This window comes from Oncorhynchus keta, chromosome 33 (assembly GCF_023373465.1).
Source record: "Oncorhynchus keta strain PuntledgeMale-10-30-2019 chromosome 33, Oket_V2, whole genome shotgun sequence".
Lineage (NCBI taxonomy): Eukaryota > Metazoa > Chordata > Actinopteri > Salmoniformes > Salmonidae > Oncorhynchus > Oncorhynchus keta.
In genome coordinates this window covers 12,608,154-12,628,253 of record NC_068453.1, presented here as the reverse complement: position 1 = coordinate 12,628,253, position 20,100 = coordinate 12,608,154, and the positions used below count along the sequence as shown (strand labels likewise).

Here is a 20,100-nt window from a genome sequence, read left to right as displayed (position 1 = left end):
ACTCAGAAAATGACCAGAAAGAGTAGAACCAGCTCACCTGCTTTTACACTTTGATTTGATTATTAGATGTTACATTTGTCTGTTGAAACAAATAGTTTCACCATGTTAAAATGAGAATTCAATTCAAGTAACAGGGCTGACCTTAAAAATGTTTTCTTCTTAAAATGAATCACTAATCGCATGAAATAAATAACAGGCTTTGGAAATGACTTTATCGAAGCAACACAATAACTATGGCTTTGCGATGATACTGAAATCTTGCTCGAAGTCACATATGATGCACAGAGGCATAGCCACAGGAAGTAGGGTGCTGGGGGTGTGCACTAGGCCTTTACTAGTCCTGTATTAGTGGACCTATATAGCCGTCTGTAGCGTGGGAAAAATAACTTTCTCCACCCACCCCTTCCTTGTCGACCCAAAATGATCACGCTGCTATACACAGAGGGACATTTCAAAGTGCTGAAGTTTGCAGAAAATCTTCAATCATATAAAACAATCAGATTTATTGAATTGCCCATTTGGTCTATATTAAAGAGCACTTGGTTTAATATAACAGGCATTTCATTCAATATTGGTGCACAGTTTCTACTTAAAATGGCTCCTGAGTGGCACAGCGGTCTGAGGCACAGCATCTCAGTGCAAGAGGCATCACTGCAGTCCCTGGTTTGATCCCAGGCTGCATCACATCCTGCCGTGATTGGCCCAGTGTATCCCCGGTAGGCCATCATTGTAAATAAGAAGTTATTCTTAACTGACTTCCATAGTTAATCAAAGGTACAAATATCAAAAGGGACCCATTTTGTGGAAAGACCCAAGCAGCAGCATCACAGCTTTAGGTGTGAAGAGAATAACTAGGTGGATGGGATAAGGCTGCTCTATGTGTGTTCCAGGTTTCCTACCGCCTGTTTGAGGACACGGGACTGTTTGAGACGTTCAAGATCCCTGTCAGGGAGTTCATGAACTATTTCCATGCTCTGGAGAACGGATACAGGGACATCCCATGTGAGCAAACATTAAAATCAATCATCTTTGTGAATATGCCTTGTAATACACACAGATCCATCAAGTACTCGAGAATATCAGAAACATTTGAATGAAACTATCGTAATCCAAACTCTGCGCAGCGGTGGTGGTAGCACTGTCTATTCTATCCACAAGAGGGAGGTGTTGGCTTTCTCAATGCAATCACAGCACTCGTTCTGTTCCCCCTACCTGTCTCATTATCATTCGGTGGACTAAGTTAGTATTACAGTTGGCATCTCCTCTCCCTCCCCATGCAGACCACAACAGGATCCATGCCACTGACGTGCTCCACGCCGTGTGGTACCTCACCACCCAGGCCGTGCCAGGCCTGCCCAATCTCCTCACAGACCACAGCTCAGACTCTGGTGAGGACACACACACATGCATATGCAAATACAAGCATACACACACGCACGGACACAAACACACACACACACACACACACACACACACACACACACACACACACACACACACACACACACACACACACACACACACACACACACACACACACACACACACACACACACACACACACACGCGCGTCCTCCTTTCCTCTGCTCTCCATTCCTTTGTGTTCTGACTGAGGCTAATACTGTGTCCTATGTCTATAAGCCTACTGTTGTATACCTGTTGCTGATGGCAGCCAGGCAAACCCAGTCCTTCTGAAGCTCATTTAGCTACTGTATATTCAACCATACACACCAACCACATCAGTAGCTTATGTCAAATGGCATAACATTGTAGAACATCAGCCTTACAGTTTGCAGACTGGAGGCTGTGGAAGTTCCCTGAACCGTGTTGACCGTCAGTTCATAGTCATCGGCAGTTATTTTACCTCTCGTTCTCTATGTGGAGCTTCATAGCTTCCATAGAAGCCTATCTCCTCCAGTCATAGGAACACGACAGACACCAATGTCAACACACTGATCGTGACCTGTTTGTTCTTTACACAACCTGTCTGACTGGGCTGGGCTACTCTGATGCCTGGGGTCTGATGTCTGTCTAGGGCAGGGTGGCTGGCGGTCTGTCAGTCATGTTGTTTTCTGATGCTCATGTCATCCCATACACACATTTGCCCACACATTAGCACACAGACACACACGCACGCACATACAGACTACACCCTTTGACCCAAGTGTTTTGAACTAAAGTTTCCGATTTGTTACGACAATGCCCAGCACCCCTCACCTCATTTACCTGTGTATCTATCTCCCTGACCCTTCTATCCCTGGGTGTGTGTCCCCAGACTCGGACAGTGGGCTCCTCAACCCCAGCCATCCCAGCCATATAGGCCATACAGGGTTCCTGGTCTCTAAGATGTCTGCGGTGATGGAGGAGGGTTATGGATGTCTGTCTGGCCTCATCCCATCCCTGGAGCTCATGGCTCTGTATGTGGCTGCAGCCATGCACGACTACGACCACCCTGGACGGACCAACGCCTTCCTCGTGGCGACTAGCGCTCCTCAGGTAGGAAGGGGGAGGGGGAAGGAGGGAGGAAGAAGAGGGAGAGGATTGATGGATTGTTGGATGAATGAATCTAACGCAAGGAACTGGAAAGGTGAAATGTGAAAGCAAAGTCCACCAATGATACTTTCATATCTTGTATTCTTCTCAGATCACTGAAGAGATAAATGGAGGAAGACAAAGGGACCACTGAGATGCACCAATGATAACTAATGAGTGACGCGTTGCTCTCTGTCTCCCCCTGTAGGCCGTGCTATATAACGACCGCTCGGTGTTAGAGAACCACCACGCTGCGTCGGCCTGGAACCTGTTCATGTCCCGGCCAGAGTACAACTTCCTGGGCAACCTGGAGCATGTGGAGTTCAAACGCTTCCGCTTCCTGGTCATCGAGGCCATCCTCGCCACCGACCTCAAGAAACACTTTGACTTCCTGGCAGAGTTCAACGCCAAGGTAAACAGAACCGATGGTCATGAGCTTCTTATCCATACATTTCTCTTTGATGTACAGCGCATCTACAGCTGAATGGACTGAAGCGCTGTGTCATTGTCTCTGATGGTTGACAACTTACAGTATGTCAGTAACATGCCTGTAGGAGAAGATCTGAGGTTCTTTTACTCAGAACTTGTCCTCTTATGCTCTCCTCGCTTCTCTCTGATAGGTTGAAAGGAGGTAGGGATAGAGGATGTGAGGATGCGAGGAAAGACATTTGAGATTCATTTAACCCTCGCTTCTCTCCAGGTGGGTGATGATGGCTGCTCGGGCATCGACTGGTCCAATGAGAACGACCGGTTGCTGGTGTGTCAGATGTGCATCAAACTGGCGGACATCAACGGCCCACTGAAACACAAGGACCTGCATCTACAGTGGACCGAGGGCATCGTCAATGAGTTCTATGAACAGGTGAGATCCAAATCGATCACTAGCCCCTACACCCTCTACACCCTCGCCACTGATTTAGATTTGAAACACAAGGACACGCATCTACAGTGGACCGAGGGCATCGTCAAATAATTCTACAAACAGGCACATCTATTGGGTCTAGGTTTTGCCAGAAGATACTGACCCTACCGTTACGCTTGTTTACACTGAGCTGCACTGGGGTCAGAATGTTAGGACACAGGATATCCTTCAGAAAACATACCTCATTACAGGAATGGAATACGTCACTATTCTCCAAATTTGACCTTTATCCACACTGCTCCGTCGAGAAGACTGAAATACTGCCAGTTTTCCTAGAAAACTGCCCTTTTCATCCTCATGCTGGCTAGCAGTAACCACCGCTAGGGTGACCTGAAGTGAATGAAATAAACGTCATTGAGCCTCAGTGAGGAAATTAGGTGAATGATGCATCTTGCCATAGAGATCCGACGTTTACAAAATTACAATGATTGGTTCAAGGGGGGAGCTGCATCATTTGTGGGGGGCGACATGTATGCAGTTGCCTTGTTGTTGTCGTCTTGTGCACCCATGCCCCCACCCCCATGAAACTGCCTGATCATGAAATGGCCATTACACTACCTTCTGCATAAATAGCTATGGTAGACTTGAGAGGATGTAGAGGTGCAATGACATTTCTCTATCAAAGGACATTGACATGTGTTCCACTTGGTACTAAAATAAAAGGCAGGCCACTTCATGAGTCCGTCACGGTACTGCTCAATGTGAAGTGGTACAGGTGCCTGGAAACAGCCCACTCTCCAGTAACAATGCTGCTCATTGGTCAGAGACTAACGGGTGCCTAGCAACCACACCGCTGATCAGGAAGAAAGACTCTTAAGTGGTCAGAGAACGAACGATCAGCGTGTAGGCAGATATATTACAGATAGGAATCCCGTTGAGCAATGAAAAGAGGAACGTATAATGCCCCACCCAGCAAACTGTCAACCAATCTCGTTCATGTTGTCATGCTGTGTCACGTGGTTGCTAAGCTAATCGTCATGCAATCCCTTCTAAATGTCAGGGTATGAGTCGAGAAACATGCCTATTTTCCTCAAAAGTACGTAATGTCACGATTCCAAAGCTACCTGTATATGATATTGCAGAGACAAAGTGAATTATCTCACATCTCGGAAAGATTTGTAATGTTGTACTTATTGTTCACGTAACTCATGCTTATGTTGGGCTTTTGAACTAGCGCCCAATTGACTCCCATTCGCTCCTTGAAGTAGTGCTGTTCTTGTCCCAGAATGCACCGCATGGGCAACGTTAACAATGGCCGTTAATACGATTCCCATCATCAGAATAGGTAGAACCAATGGATACTCCCATTCAAATCAAAGTTCTCTGATGTGAAGTGTGGAATCGTGGCCGTTCTGGGTCTACCACTTCTAGAATATTCCATGCCAGTGTTTCCCAAACCTATCCTCGGGTACCCCAAGTCAGACCATTTATTTGATGTATTTCAGAACCGACACTAAACTAATGAGGGGCTTGATGATTAGTTGACCATATAGTATGTGGATTGGTTGGGGGAACTGAATGAGAGGAACACCATTCTATTCATTGACCATTGATAGACTGAGAAATAATATGAAATGTAGAACTACTTTTGTTCTTCTGTTTCTTTCTCAGTAATGTCGATGTGACACCCATCAACACACATGCATTGAAGAAGCCGTCCTTGTATGCAGGCAATGTACTGCATAATGTACCATCTATTCAAAATGGGACCCTGGCATTGATGGAGAGACGATTAGATTGCCACTTGGAATGGAGAGTGTTGATGTATTGACACAATGTGTCACTCTACAGTGATAGGAGCACCAAGTGTGTAGGTTATAATCGGTGCTACTGTGATTGACAGCGCAGTCATCTTGTTTTTGTCTGTCTGTCTCTTCAAAGCCTGATCTCACTCAATGATGAAACTCAAACCGTCGCTCAAATGTCAAATCTTGCTTGCGTCCTTGGAGGGAGAGGGAGGAAGAGAGAGATAAAGGGGAGGGAGGGAGAGATAGAAAGACAAGGAAGGAAAAGAGGGAGTGGGAAAGACAGGGAGGAGAAAGAGGGGGAAATAGAGGGAGGAGAGAGAGAGAGGAAAATAGAGGGAGGGGAAAGACAGGGAGGAGAAAGAGGGGGAAATAGAGGGAGGAGAGAGAGAGAGGAAAATAGAGGGATGGGAAAGACAGGGAGGAGAAAGAGGGGGAAATAGAGGGAGGAGAGAGAGAGAGGAAAATAGAGGGAGGGGAAAGACAGGGAGGAGAAAGAGGGGGAAATAGAGGGAGGAGAGAGAGAGAGGAAAATAGAGGGAGGGGAAAGACAGGGAGGAGAAAGAGGGGGAAATAGAGGGAGGAGAGAGAGAGAGGAAAATAGAGGGAGGGGAAAGACAGGGAGGAGAAAGAGGGGGAAATAGAGGGAGGAGAGAGAGAGAGGAAAATAGAGGGAGGGGAAAGACAGGGAGGAGAAAGAGGGGGAAATAGAGGGAGGAGAGAGAGAGAGGAAAATAGAGGGAGGGGAAAGAGAGGAAGTGTTGTTGTGCTGCAGTTTCGCTGACCTACTTGTGTCATCAGTGACAGTCCTCATTCACACAGACAAAGATACAGCTGCAACACATCAGATCACAGAGTGAACTGTGCTATGCCTTAAGACATGCACACGAAGAACAAACATACCAGGGTCAGTAGTAGTATACCCACAATTCTAACGCTGACCATTGACGCAGTAAAAACATCTTAAAGATCTGACCCTGTATCCGTGGTTAAGTTGTAACTTTACCATCTTTTAATGATTCAATACGCCCCTCTACTCTAGAGTAGCACCTCTCTTTCTCTCCCTCTTCACTTCAGACACTCATTTCAGTCCACTGCACTGACTGGCAAAAGCTCTGCTGGTTACTATGGCAACATGAGCCCTTGCCTGCTGCGGTCCACTTTGAGTGTATAAGCCCCTGACTTCAACAGACACATATATATGTATCCTGCTATAAATCACTTTACTATACATGCATATACATGATCTTGTCAGTCAGCCAATACTGGACCTATAGATGTAGGCTTCCCTGAGCTAGATAGACGTGTGCCTTTTGCTGTTTATGTTCTTGACCCAGTTTGAAGCTTTGATTATTCAGTAGCTAATCCCACAGGCTCTGCGCGCTGGCGGTTGCTGTTGGTTTACCACTTAGAGACTGAGACTGGCTGGTGAACAAAATGAGAGAGATACAAATGTTGATGTGTTTCCTACCATCAGTTGTGGAATGCGGTTGAATGTGTTTTTACATCATTTCTGATGGTCATTTTTCTCTCTCTGTGTATTAGTACCTTAGCTGTGACACCCTCAGTGCATTTCATTCCAATTTCCCTCATATCATTGGGGCGGCAGGGTAAAGTGGTTAGAGCATTGGACTAGTAACTGGAAGGTTGCAAGTTCAAACCCCCGAGCTGACACGGTACAAATCTGTCATTCTGCTCCTGAAAAGGCAGTTAACCCACTGTTCCTAGGCCGTCATTGAAAATAAGAATTTGTTCTTAACTGACTTGCCTAGTTAAATAAAGGTAAAATAAAAAAATTGGCTGATTGATTGATTGATTGACTTTCCTCAGATAGTGTCAAATGGTAATTCATATTATACTTGCATTAGTCATTCAGCAGAAGTGCTTACCCAAAGCGACTTAGTTAGTGCACTGCATTTATTTTAAGATAGCTAGGTGAGACAACCATACAGTTGAAGTCGGGAATGTACATACACCTTAGCCAAATACATTTAAACTCAGTTTTTCACAATTCCGGACATTTCATCCTAGTAAAAATCCCCCGTCTTAGGTCAGTTAGGATCACCACTTTCTTTTAGGAATGTGAAATTTTAGAATAATAGTAGAGAGAATGATTTATTTCAGCTTTTATGTCTTTCATCACATTCTCAGTGGGTCAGAAGTTTACATACACTCAATTAGTATTTGGTAGCATTGTCTTTAAATTGTTTAACTTGGGTCAAAAGTTTCAGATAGCATTCCACAACCTTCCCACAATAAGTTGAGGGAATTTTGTCCCATTCCCCCTGACAGAGCTGGTGTAACTGAGTCAGGTTTGTAGGCCTCCTTGCTCGCACACGCTTTTTCAGTTCAGCCCACAAATGTTCTACAGGATTGAAGTCAGGATTTTACCTTTGACTTTGTTGTCCTTAAGCCATTTGCCACAACTTTGGAAGTATGCTTGGGGTCATTGTCCATTTGGAAGACCCATTTGCGACCAAGTTTTAACTTCCTGACTGATGTCTTGAGATGTTGCTTCAATACATATAAATAATTTTCCATCCTCATGATGCCATCTATTTTGTGAAGTGCACCAGTCCCTCCTGCAGAAAAGCACCCCCACAACATGATGCTGCCACCCCCGTGATTCACGGTTGGGATGGTGTTCTTCGGCTTGGTCATTATGGCCAAACAGTTCTAATTTTCTTTCATCAGACCAGAGGACATTTCTCCAAGTACGATCTTTGTCCCCATGTGCAGTTGCAAACCGTAGTCTGGCTTTTTTATGGCGGTTTTGGAGCAGTGGCTTCTTCCTTGCTGAGCGGCCTTTCAGGTTAGGTTGATATAAGACTTGTTTTACTGTGGATATAGATACTTTTGTACCTGTTTCCTCCAGCATCTTCACAAGGTCCTTTGCTGTTGTTCTTGGATTGATTTGCACTTTTCGCACCAAAGTACGTTCATCTCTAGGAGACAGAACGCGTCTCCTTCCTGAGTGGTATGACGGCTCTGAGTTTGAAGGCAGGCCTTGAAATACATCCACAGGTACACCTCCAATTGACTCAAATGATGTCAATTAGCCTATCAGAAGCTTATAAAGCCATTACATCATTTTCTGGAATTTTCCAAGCTGTTTAAAGTCACAGTCAACTTAGTGTATGTAAACTTCTGACCCACTGGAATTGTGATACAGTGAAAGTTTTAATGACTCCAACCTAAGTGTATGTAAACTTCCGACTTCAACTGTATATCACAGTCATCGCAAGGACATTTCCTCTCAGTAAAGTAGCTATCAGCAAAGTCAGTGCTAGTATGAAAAGACAAGGACATGTGTTTAATAAAGGCAAGTTTTTTGGGGGGGTGCTGTGGGATTAATCAAATTACTTTGTGAAGAGGTGGGTTTTTAGACGCTTATATCTAACATTGTTTACCCATACTGCACCACTCCTCAGGGCGATGAGGAGTCGAGTCTGGGCCTTCCCATCAGCCCCTTCATGGACCGCTCTGCGCCACAGCTCGCCAAACTCCAGGAGTCCTTCATCACGCACATCGTGGGTCCGCTCTGTTCCTCCTACGACTCCGCCGCCCTCATGCCGGGGAACTGGGTTGACCCCGCCGACGCACGGAGGAAGGAAGGCGAGGAGGAAGAGGAGGTGGGGGAACGAGAGAAAGAGGAGGATGAGGAGGATACAGCAGAGGAGGATGAGTCGACTAGCTCTGAGAGTTCCCGTAAGAACATGTAGACGTTCATGTTGAACTTATTTGAGTTGAAAGAAGTCCGTTAACAGAAACCTATTGAAATCAAAGCTCAGCTTGAAATGGCCCAGGTATTGAGTTGTTGACATAGTGCCGATTGATAATACATGTAGTGGAATTAAGCAATAAGGTCCAAGGTGGTGTGGTATATTGGCATGACGCAGAGCGGAATGCCTGGATACAGCCTTTAGCCATGGTATATTGGCCATATACCACAAACCCCTGTGGTGCCTTAATGCTATTATAAACTGGTCACCAACATTAATAGAACAGTAAACCAAGTCAGCCAACAAGCATCCAGGAACCAAACTACCCGGTTTATAATTAGTAGTAGATACAGAAGCCTCATATACACGAGGCTACCTGGTCTGCCTTAAGGGTATTTGGTATTCCCAGGTGATCAGACCCTGCTTTGTAACCCCTGTCCAGAGGTTGTATGATAAGGGTTTGCGTGTACAGTATAAGGGGATAGAGATGTAGTAGGTTTTGTTCTGAGGAAGTGTTTTCTTCTTCTCTATAGAGAAGCACATGGTGAAGCTTACGGAGAGCAGGAGGAGAGTGTTCTGTCCCATCACTCAGCACCTTCTGGACAACCACGAAATGTGGAAGAGAGTCATTGCCTCCGAAACCCAGGACACGCCGGACAGAGAGGCGCCTAACTGCCTCAGCAACCCCGCCGAGCCAATCACAGCCATCCACGAGGAGGAGGAGGAGCCAGCCAGCAAGGAGGAGCCAATAGATGGCCAGGGAGAGGAGACGGAAGGGGAAGAGACGGGGCTTGCAGAGGAAGTGGTCGAGCAATCAGAGACTGTGGAGAAAAAGGAGGAGGAGCTGGAGTGAGAGGATTATCTTTGACGCTTGAAGATCAGGAAACAGAACATTTATCCAAACTCATACCCTCTCCCAACTAGACTTTCTGACTCATGTCAGAAATGATACTCTATTCCCCATGTAGTGCACTAACTGGCCAAAAATAGTGCACTATACAGGGATTGGGGTATTGTTTGAGACGCAGCCCCTGATATTTGGTTGCCAGCAAATCACTTAGACACAACACTGTAGAAGTTTGGAGTAACATGTGCCTAAAGAAAACAGGGTGGAGGGAGGGAGGGCACGCTGAGGAGGAGGATGAGGGAGGGGTGGGATTTGTTTTACACACGTATTATATTGGATCAGGTTTCCATTTCAGAAGCCCTCTCCCTGACGTGGTTCCCACACCGCAATACGGACCCACAGAACACTGACCCCACTGCCAGCCTCAAGACATAGCCGGCCATACTAGTGGTCTGCATCCACCTGTCCTCTCCCACAGAACCAAGGTGTACAAAGTGGACTGTACTAAATAGACAGTACAAACACTAGCTCCTGAGGACAATGAGATGAGAGGGCGGGTAAAAGCTGTGTCCGCTCTGTGTTGGTTCTCAGGGAGCGAGGAGAGGACTGAGGACTGGGGAGAGGAGGGTCAGTGTTGATACAGAGTGTGCTCACACACAAGCATGGAGCAAACACACACACACACAAACCCATCAGAAGATTTGCTAACTACCCCGGGAAGAGGGAATGGGAAGTCTAACATAGAACCCTGTAGCTCTGAAAAAGCTTTATATTCACTCAAGGAAGAAAATCCAGAGCACAGTGTTTCTTCACATTCTTCATCTCTCTAATTGTTCCAAATATACCATGTTTTCTCTATTTCTTTCTTTCACTCACTCCACTTTTGTGTCGGTCATTCAGGCTCTTTTTTCCCCTCTCACTCCTACACAGTTCCACAGGACTCAGGAACACAGACACACCCCACTGGGCACACACTGGTTGAATCAATGTTGTTTCCACTTTGTTTCAATGAAATTACGTTGAACCACAGTGAAATTGGCATTGAATTGACATCTGCCCAATGGGACACAACACAGACCCCTCAACCTTGTACCCTTTTGTCATTGTTATGTCAACCAACACAAGTGATTGTTCTTTCCTTTGTGTTATTGGTTTGTGGTTATACTTTCTTATTTTTTTCCCAACATCAGCTGTAAGATTTTCTCTCTGTGGCGTTTGTGTTTGGTAAATATGGTGTGGGCCTTTCTTATTTTACGTACCCTGTCTCCTGATGATCTGCTCACTACAAACGGAATCACTTTGAATCTGAATCGCACGGTTTCTTATAGAGTTAGAGCTTCCTTTTATTCAGACGCCTAGTTAACTATTCCAATGTAAGATGCTTTTTCTAAGTGCAGAATTTCTCTCTTCGTAGCTTTTGACCCAGTAGATGTATACATGTACCACCTCGGTAGAGAAGAAGCATTCACATTAGGATTCATCTGTGGATGTCAATCTGACCATGACACTGAAAAAGCGATTCACCTTTTTGAAAGATTCTCGACAGCCATCTTCATTGATACTCTCTCGTATAACTCTGTTGTCGGTACACTGACCTCTAGCCTGTGTTTCAGTCCTCTCTCACAGTGGGATCTACCACCCAATACCCTGACAGGAAGTTCAGCCAAGAGAGCCAATGTCAAAAGTACATAGATTCTCTTTCAGTCTCTTGAGCGAGCATTATTCCCCATTATTCCCCATAGTGCCGCACTCCGTTCCCTCAGAGAACCAAAGTTAGTCGTAACCAGGCATTTTCTATTTAACTCTGGGAAATCATCTATTTCTCCAATAGGCTGAAATGATAACAGATAACAGACCTTGGGCTCCAATAGCTTTCAGCGAGTCAAGTGATCAAATAAAAGTTTCCGAGTGAGCCTTGGAATGCCTTGAAGGAGATGCGGAGGAGCCCAGAGGTTCAACCAAGAGAACAAGGTGACAGTTATACTCCACATACACTCAGACTGTGCTGCTCTATAGAACATGGTGAATCACGCAATGGGGCTGAATGCAAACAAAAGTATGAAGAAAGATGATGCAGTAAAAAATATCCATGCCAAGAAAGACATGTCTTCTTAGTGTGTGTTTGCTTACTCCCTCAAAGAAGTGATGTATTTATTAACTTCCTGATAGTTTCAACATTTCAGACATAGGTCCAACTCGTTGAACTGTAGCTAACCCATTGTAGCTATCACATGATACATCTACAGTACCTGCAGCTATCCCATCTCTCCCTATCCATCCAGCTCCTAGCCCAGGGCAGCTCCCATGACATGACCAGGCAGATCAGGCCTAAGCATGTGTACGTCCCAAATGGCACCCTATTCCCTAAATATTGCACTACTTTTGACCATAGCCCTATGGACCCTGGTCAAAAGTAGTGCGGGGGGTGCTATTTGAGACACAGCCCAGGTGGACTAGCCAGCCAGCCTGAGCCAGGCAGCATGCTGCAGTCAACACATGGACCAGTGCTGGGCTCCCTGTGGCTGTCCATAGCTCCATAGGTCCATTTGATGTCCAGAGAGAGAGACCAATTGGTGGTGACAGTAGGATGAGAGGGAAAGGTAGAGGAAACGGGAGAGGGAAGAGGATATGAGAAATAGAAGCGGATCAGAGAGAATGGTATAGGAGAAGGAATGGGATGAGAGAGGAAGGGAGATGGAAGAGAAGGGAGGAAGAGAAGCGTTTGGGGGTTTTCTGAGGTTGGTCAGTCTCCTTTTTGTTCACTGATGGTCTCTGTGAAAAAGTCACTTTGAATGAGGAGCCAATTAAAATGTCTGTCCGTCCGTCCATCTGCCTGTCCGGTTCTCCTTGAAGATTTTACCTCTGACAGCTTGTTGTGAAACGTTAACATTATCAGGAAAATGTATTTGTAGGATGACAATGTTTTTAAAGCAATACTGACACTTATTCTGTATCTGTAGCGTTTGAGTTGCACTTCGTGACCTGCAAAGTCAAGGGAGTTTATGTACCAAATTCTTGAATTTTATCCAAATCATGTGCCTCTCTCTCTATCTGTACTAACTGACCCTCTTTCACTCCCCTACACTCCCTTACCTGCCCCTCTCTCTCTCTCGTTGTGTAATCTGTTATGGGTCATTATCTAGCAGTGGCATTTAGTGTTGTAGCTGACATAACATCTTGTGATAGGCTAGGGGCCAGGTGGTTGCGTGAATCGTTATAATAGTTATTGGCCCATATTAAACGATACAGAGGAGAGGAAGCAGACATTGCTAGTCAACCCCTGACCTATACATCTGCTGAGTCACTGCCTCATCTGAATAAGGCCTTTCACAATTTCAGTGTGGCCTAGGGGGAACTGAACAGTAACAGACCCAATGGAGTGAATGCAAAAGCAATATTCACAGCCTATGATGACCTGTGTGCATGCGTGGTTGCGTATGTGTTCTGCGGTAGCATTTGTTCAAGGGGTATTGTGAATGTGATTTGGTGGCCAACATTAATAAGCTACTATGGTAGGACGGCACTCTATTTGCTTTTCCTAATATGTATTGAGTCGTCCATCTCTAATTCCTCGATGTGACCACACTTTCCACTGTATCTGTTCAAGTCTGACAACACCTAACCAATGAGTTCCGTCACCTACAGGGATTTCAGATAGCTTTTGGAGTGTTATATTTCAACGTGGATTTCTAGAAACATCAGTTTCTCCTTTTCCTGTAGTCCACAACTATCTCCTTCGTCTTGATCAGGTTGAGGGAGAGGTTGCTGTCCTTGCACCACATGGTCAGGTCTCTGACCTCCTCTTCCCTATAGACTGTCTCATCATTGCCAGTGATCAGGCCTACCACTGTTGTATCGTCAGCAAACTTAATGATGGTGTTGGAGTCTTGCCTGGCCGTGCAGTCATGAGTGAACAGGGAGTACAGGAGGGGACTGAGGGGCCCCTGTGTTGAGGATCAGCGTGGCGGATGTGTTGTTACCACCTGGGGGCAGCCCGTCAGGAAGTCCAGGATCTAGTTGCAGAGGGAGGTGTTTAGTCCCTGGGTCCTTAGCTTAGTGATGAGCTGTAGTCAATGAATAGCATTCTCACATAGGTGTTCCAATGCTAGCTTCTCTCTGTATCGGTAAACACAGTATTAATATGACCCTTGGCAACAGCACTGTGTGTCCCTGACACATGGATACAGTGTAGGGAGGCAGCGGGAGAGGGGAGGGAGGAACAGCAGCAGAAGAAAGAGGGATGTTGTGTGTCATACCGGATAATTGGTTTGTCTTTAAGTGACACTCACTGTGTCTTAAATAGCACCCTGTGTGTGTGTGTGTGTGTGTGTGTGTGTGTGTGTGTGTGTGTGTGTGTGTGTGTGTGTGTGTGTGTGTGTGTGTGTGTGTGTGTGTGTGTGTGTGTGTGTGTGTGTGTGTGTGTGTGTGTGTGTGTGTGTGTGTGTGTGTGTGTGTGTGTGTGTGTGTGCGTGCGTGCGTGCGTGCGTGCGTGCGTGCGTGCGTGCGTGCGTGGTCTGACAGTCCTCTGAGCGCCTAAAGAGAAAAACCCTTCAAATGTTTGTCCTCCAGAACATCTCTTCCTTCTTCATCTCTCTTTTTGTCATCCCTCCATTTCTACATTCATCTTGTTCAAAACACACCCAGGAATTATATTTTAAATGTATGTTTCCATCCAGTTGTTTTGATCACATTTCACATTTCCGTAAAGGTTAGTTATGTGGGGATTTTTGTTTTGTGGTATAATCGAAAGGCTGTGTTCATTCATAACATGCAAAGGTCAGCTATGTAACTGGTATGTGAGGGAGATTATACAGTATGTGTCGCGGCTATATGCATGTGAGAACACAGTTATTCATGTGACTACCAATCAGATGAGAGGTTAGCTCTGTTTGCTCCTATTCCATCTGCCTGAGCTGGGGGAAGCTCACACGCGCGCGCGCGCGCACACACACACACACACACACACACACACACACACACACACACACACACACACACACACACACACACACACACACACACACACACACACACACACACACACACACACACACACACACACACACACACACACACACACACACACACACACACACACATCAACTGTAGACTGCCTCGTGCAATTACAAAGTCATGTGCAATTGTCTAGTGGAAGCTCACTTGCACGCAATTCCAAAGTGTGTCATAATACATCCTATTCAGAACAGAACCTTAGATTAAGAATAACATCTTGGCATTTAGTATTTGACAAGGACGTGATAGTGGTCACATGCTCTTGTTGACACATTTCTTTCAGAGTACTACTATTGCCATAATTCCACCCAATCAGTGGGCAGCAGCAACTCTACAATAGGAACCAAACATGGACAATAGGGTATTGAAAGCATTGCGCTCCCGTGGTTTAAACAACAACAGGCACAGTTTGAAGCCCAACATCCTTCCTCAGACTTTGCTTCATGTTTTAACTCTGTCCTGTGTGATGTTTTTTTAGGCTATTGCCAGTTCTGTGCCATTCATTCTGTCTGCGTCCTAAATGACTTCCTATTGACCAGGTCCCAAATGGCTCTGGTCAAAAGTAGTGCACTATACAGTATAGCGAATTGGGTGCCATTGGGAACGAACAATATGTCTCTCTGTTTGTGGGCATATGTTTGATCACGTTAGCCACAACGAGAACCAAACAAGCTTTACACGTTCTTAAACGAGACATATGAGACTTGTTTTATGTATTTATCTATAGCCGGCACTTCACAAACTGAATAATTATTACTCTTTCTTCTCTCTTGTATCTTGCACTTAACACATGTAGCAATACCTATAGGATGGGGAAAACAGACGTGTGATTCACCAGTATTTGTGAAGTATTTCATTTTATTACTAGTTTATTGTTCCATTTTGTACAAAATATATGCTGTACAGATATAACAAATTAAAACGACAACAAAAGTCTTTTAGATAAACTTTATTTATTTTTTACTGTTTTTGTAATTTAGACACGATACTGTAGCTCCTTTTTGGCCAGAATTACTGAAAGTGCCTCTTGGTATAATGTATTACAAAGTAAATATACAGTATATTGAGATTGTTAGAAAATTGTCACTAGCTGAACAATGTGGATGTTGTAATGTGAATACTGAATAACATGAGTTAAATGCTGTGGTAATCGTATGTTTGTTCTCTTTGCCTCGACTTGCATTTATTTTCCTCATCCTCATTTTCAATTTCATATAACTACGTCAACATGAGGTATGTAAATGCATTTCAACTTCTCAGGTACGTCCTCAAGGTTACTGATACGTTCAATATTTTATTCGATTTATGCCTCCCCGATAAGCCAACAGTCACAGTCGACTAGGTAACAGCATAGCATACTAGAAAGATCCCACTCTTTTCCAACCCTGATGTTACTGAGATGTTAACAGTAGTGACGTGTCAGTATGGGGGGATTAAAAGAGAGAAAAAATATGGCTATGTTACGAGATTATAACTCATTAGTTGAGGATTTGTTTTAAAGCATAGCTTTATACTCTGACAGCCGGGGTTTAACACTGTTTCTATACCAGATTAGCCACCATCCACCAGACCTACCTAGGTTCCAACAGTATTGTTTTTCTGTCAAGTACTGTTTTTGAGCGTTAGATTGAGTGTGCCTGGAGTGCGAGATGCCACGTGGGTGGGTTTGCACTTTTGAGACTATTTCATTGGCTCTATTGCGTCACGCAAGCTCAAAATCAAACTCAGCTAATGTATTTGAAAGAGAACAGACATCATTTGAACCCAGGTCAGCCGAACACACTGGCCTCTGTCTTTTGGTCCTGAGACCTGAGCTATGTGGAGGTGCAGGTAATTAACATCTACAAGTCTCACTTCCACCATAGAGATCAGCCAGCCATGGGTTGAACCCTGACCTGTAACCCCTTCACTTCCTCATTCACTAATCTAAAATAATGTTGATCTGGCAGTTCTTAAGGCTGTTGTGTTGTTTCAATTCAAAGACAAAGGGATTGAGGCAGCACTTAACACCAAGTTCCCTCATATGTACAGTACCAGTCAAAAGTTTGGACATACCTAATCATTCCAGGGTTTTTCTTTATTTTTACTATTTTCTACATTGTAGAATAATAGTGAAGACATCAAAACTATGACATAGCACATATGGAATCATGTAGTAACCAAAAAAGTCAAAATATATTTGAGATGTTTCAAAGTAGCCACCCTTTACCTTGATGACAGCTTTGTACACTCTTGGCATTCTCTCAACCAGCTTCACCTGGAATGCTTTACCAACAGTCTTGAAGGAGTTCCCACATATGTTGAGCACTTGTTGGCAGCTTTTACTTCACTCTGCGGTCAAACTCATCCCAAACCATTTCAACTGGGTTGAGGTCGGGTGATTGTGGGGGCCAGATCATCTGATGCAGCACTCCATCACTCTCCTGCTTGGTCAAATAGCCCTTACACAGCTTGGAGATGTGTTGGGTCATTGTCTTGTTGAAAAACAAATGATAGTCCCACTAAGCGCAAACCAGATGGGATGGTGTATCCCTGCAGAATGCTGCGGTAGCCATGCTGGTTAAGTATGCCTTGAATTCTAAGTAAATCACTGACAGTGTCACCAGAAAGCACCCCCACACCATCACACCTCCTCTTCCTTGCATGACGGTGGGAACCACACATGCGGAGATCATCCGTTCACCTACTCTGCGTCTCACAAACACACGACTTTTGGAACCAAAAATCTCAAATTTGGACTCATCAGACCAAAGGACAGATTTCCACCAGTCTAATGTCCATTGCTTGTGTTTCTTGGCCCAAGCAAGTCTTCTTCATTTATTTGTCCTTTAGTAGTGGTTTCTTTGCAGCAATTCGACCATGAAGGCCTGATTCACGCAGTCTCCTCTAAACAGCTGATGTTGAGATGTGTCTGTTACTTGAACCCTGTAAAGCATTTATTTGGGTTGCAATTTCTGAGGCTGCTAACTCTAATGACTCTGGGTCTTCCTTTCCTGTGGCGGTCCTCATCAGAGCCAGTTTCATCATAGCGCATAATGATTTTTGCAACTGCACTTGAAGAAACTTTTAAAGTTCTTGACATTTTCAGGATTGACTGACCTTCATGTCTTAAAGTAATGATGGACTGTCATTTCTCTTTGCTTTTTTGAGCTATCCTTGCCATAATATGAACTTGGTCTTTTACCAAACAGGGCTATCTTCTGTATACCAACCCTACCTTGTCACAACACAACTGATTGGCTCAAAGGCATTCAGAAGGAAAGAAATTCCACAAATTAACTTTTAACAAGGCACACCTGTTAATTGGAATGCATTCCAGGTGACTACCTCATGAAGCTGGTTTAGAGAATGCCAAGAGTGTGCAAAGCTCAAGACAAAGGGTGTCTACTTATATATTTTGATTTGTTTAACGCTTTTTTTGTTACTACATGATTCCATATGTGTTATTTCATAGTTTGATGTCTTCACTATTATTCGACAATGTAGAAAATAGTCAAAATAAAGAAAAACCCTGGAATGAGTAGATGTGTCCAAACTTATGTCCTGTACTGTAATTGCTCTGTAATTACTTTGGTAACTAAAAGGTAATTACCAAGACATGTTACTGGCTGTGCTGCTCTTCCTGACACCCACTGGAGGACTTCCCTGAGGATAGTTAAAGCCCTTTGGCAGCTGGCACAGATCTAGGATCTGTTTACAATCCCCAAATCCTAACCCTAACCATTAGGGGGGGAGCAAAACTGACCTAAGATTAGCTTCTTTAATTATAATTTAATTATCCTTGAAGAACGAGGAATAATGAAAGCTGTGTCTGACAATCAAATTTAGTCTGCAGTGAGACATCATATGACTCTCTGTCTACCACTCTCGCTCTACCTCTCTTCTCTCTCTCTCTCTGGTCTACTCTCCCTGCCCTCTCGTATTCTCTCTGTCTTTCTCTTTCTCACTCTCCCTCCCCCTTTCCCTCTCACTCTCAAGCCCTCTGCTCTTGTTCCCTTATCTCTTCCCCCACTCTCACAAGCTCTCAGATAACTTGTGTTCCTCCCTTCATCCTCTGCTATACCTCTGCTCTAATCTGTTCCCCTCTCGAGATCTAACAAAAATACTGTTAATGACCATGGGAATGGGCCTGGAGACGGCGAGACATGTAGAGAGACCGAGAGAGGGGAGCATCAGTCACAAGATCACATACAGTGGGCTCCAAAATTACTGCCACCCCTGACTGGCAATGCACAAACAATACTTTTAAAAAGATTAACAGGGGCCTCCCGTGTGGCGCCAGCTGGTGGCACAGCTGGCGCTGCAGTACAGGGAGCTGGCGCCACACGGGAGGCCCCTGTTAATCTTTTTAAAAGTATGTGCGCCCAGGCTCTGTCGTAACGGCGACGCACAATTGGCCTAGCGTCATCCGGGTTAGGGAGGGTTTGACCTGACCGGTAGGGACATCCTTGTCCCATCGCGCACCAGCGACTCCTGTGGCGGGCCGGGGGCTGTGCACGCTAACCAAGGTTGCCAGGTGCACGGTGTTTCCTCCGACACATAGGTGCGGCTGGCTTCCGGGTTGGATGCGCACTGTGTTAAGAAGCAGTGCGGCTTGGTTGGGTTGTGTATCGGAGGACATATGACTTTCGTCTCTCCCGAGCCCGTACGGGAGTTGTAGCGATATGACAAGATAGTAGCTACTAACAATTGGATACCACAAAATTAGGGAGAAAAAGGGGTACAAATTCAAAAAATCAAATAAAATAAATAAAATAAAAAAAATATTAACAAAATAATTATAGAGATAAACTCAAAATACCAACATGTGAGAAATACTGTACTTTATTAATGTTTCAGTGGAACCCACCAAAATAATTTATTGATTTAATTAAAAATCAATGGCCTCCAAATCAAGGTTTCACAATTAATGGCATCCTTAAAGATTATTGTAAATAACATCGACCAACATTAAACTAGGAATTAAATTCTACTTATTTAAGTTTATCTAAGGAACTATATTGAGCCATTACATCACTTCCTGTTTCACTAGAAGTGAGGTAACACACATGCAATATCCCTTTGTCATCCAACACCATGAAGAAAACAAAAGAACTGGCAGTTCAAAAGAGACAGAAGATCCACAAACGATTGAACGACTGAGCACTGTCAGGGCAATTATAAAAATAAAAAAATGATATGGAACAGATGAAAACTTCACGGGTAGAGGATGCAAATGCATTTTACCCCCCGGGATAGGGAGGAGGATGGTGAGAGAAGCAACAAAATCCCCAAGAATCACTGTGAAATAATTGCAGGCCTTGGTGGCGTCTTGGGGTC

General features: G+C 44.6%; 1 protein-coding gene across 2 annotated transcripts in view; it reads left to right on the top strand.

Moving 5' to 3' along the window:
• LOC118366240 (cGMP-inhibited 3',5'-cyclic phosphodiesterase 3A-like) overlaps positions 1 to 12,188 on the top strand; it is an 84,704-nt gene extending 72,516 nt beyond the window's left edge. For both annotated transcript variants that reach the window (XM_052491917.1, XM_052491916.1), the window contains 7 exons: positions 891 to 1,002; positions 1,281 to 1,388; positions 2,276 to 2,496; positions 2,741 to 2,944; positions 3,233 to 3,394; positions 8,631 to 8,907; positions 9,455 to 12,188. In XM_052491917.1, the coding sequence (XP_052347877.1) occupies positions 891 to 1,002; positions 1,281 to 1,388; positions 2,276 to 2,496; positions 2,741 to 2,944; positions 3,233 to 3,394; positions 8,631 to 8,907; positions 9,455 to 9,774 (1,404 nt within the window). In that variant the 3' untranslated portion in view covers positions 9,775 to 12,188. The remainder of the gene's footprint in view (positions 1 to 890; positions 1,003 to 1,280; positions 1,389 to 2,275; positions 2,497 to 2,740; positions 2,945 to 3,232; positions 3,395 to 8,630; positions 8,908 to 9,454) is intronic.
• The last annotated feature ends 7,912 nt before the right edge of the window (positions 12,189 to 20,100 follow it).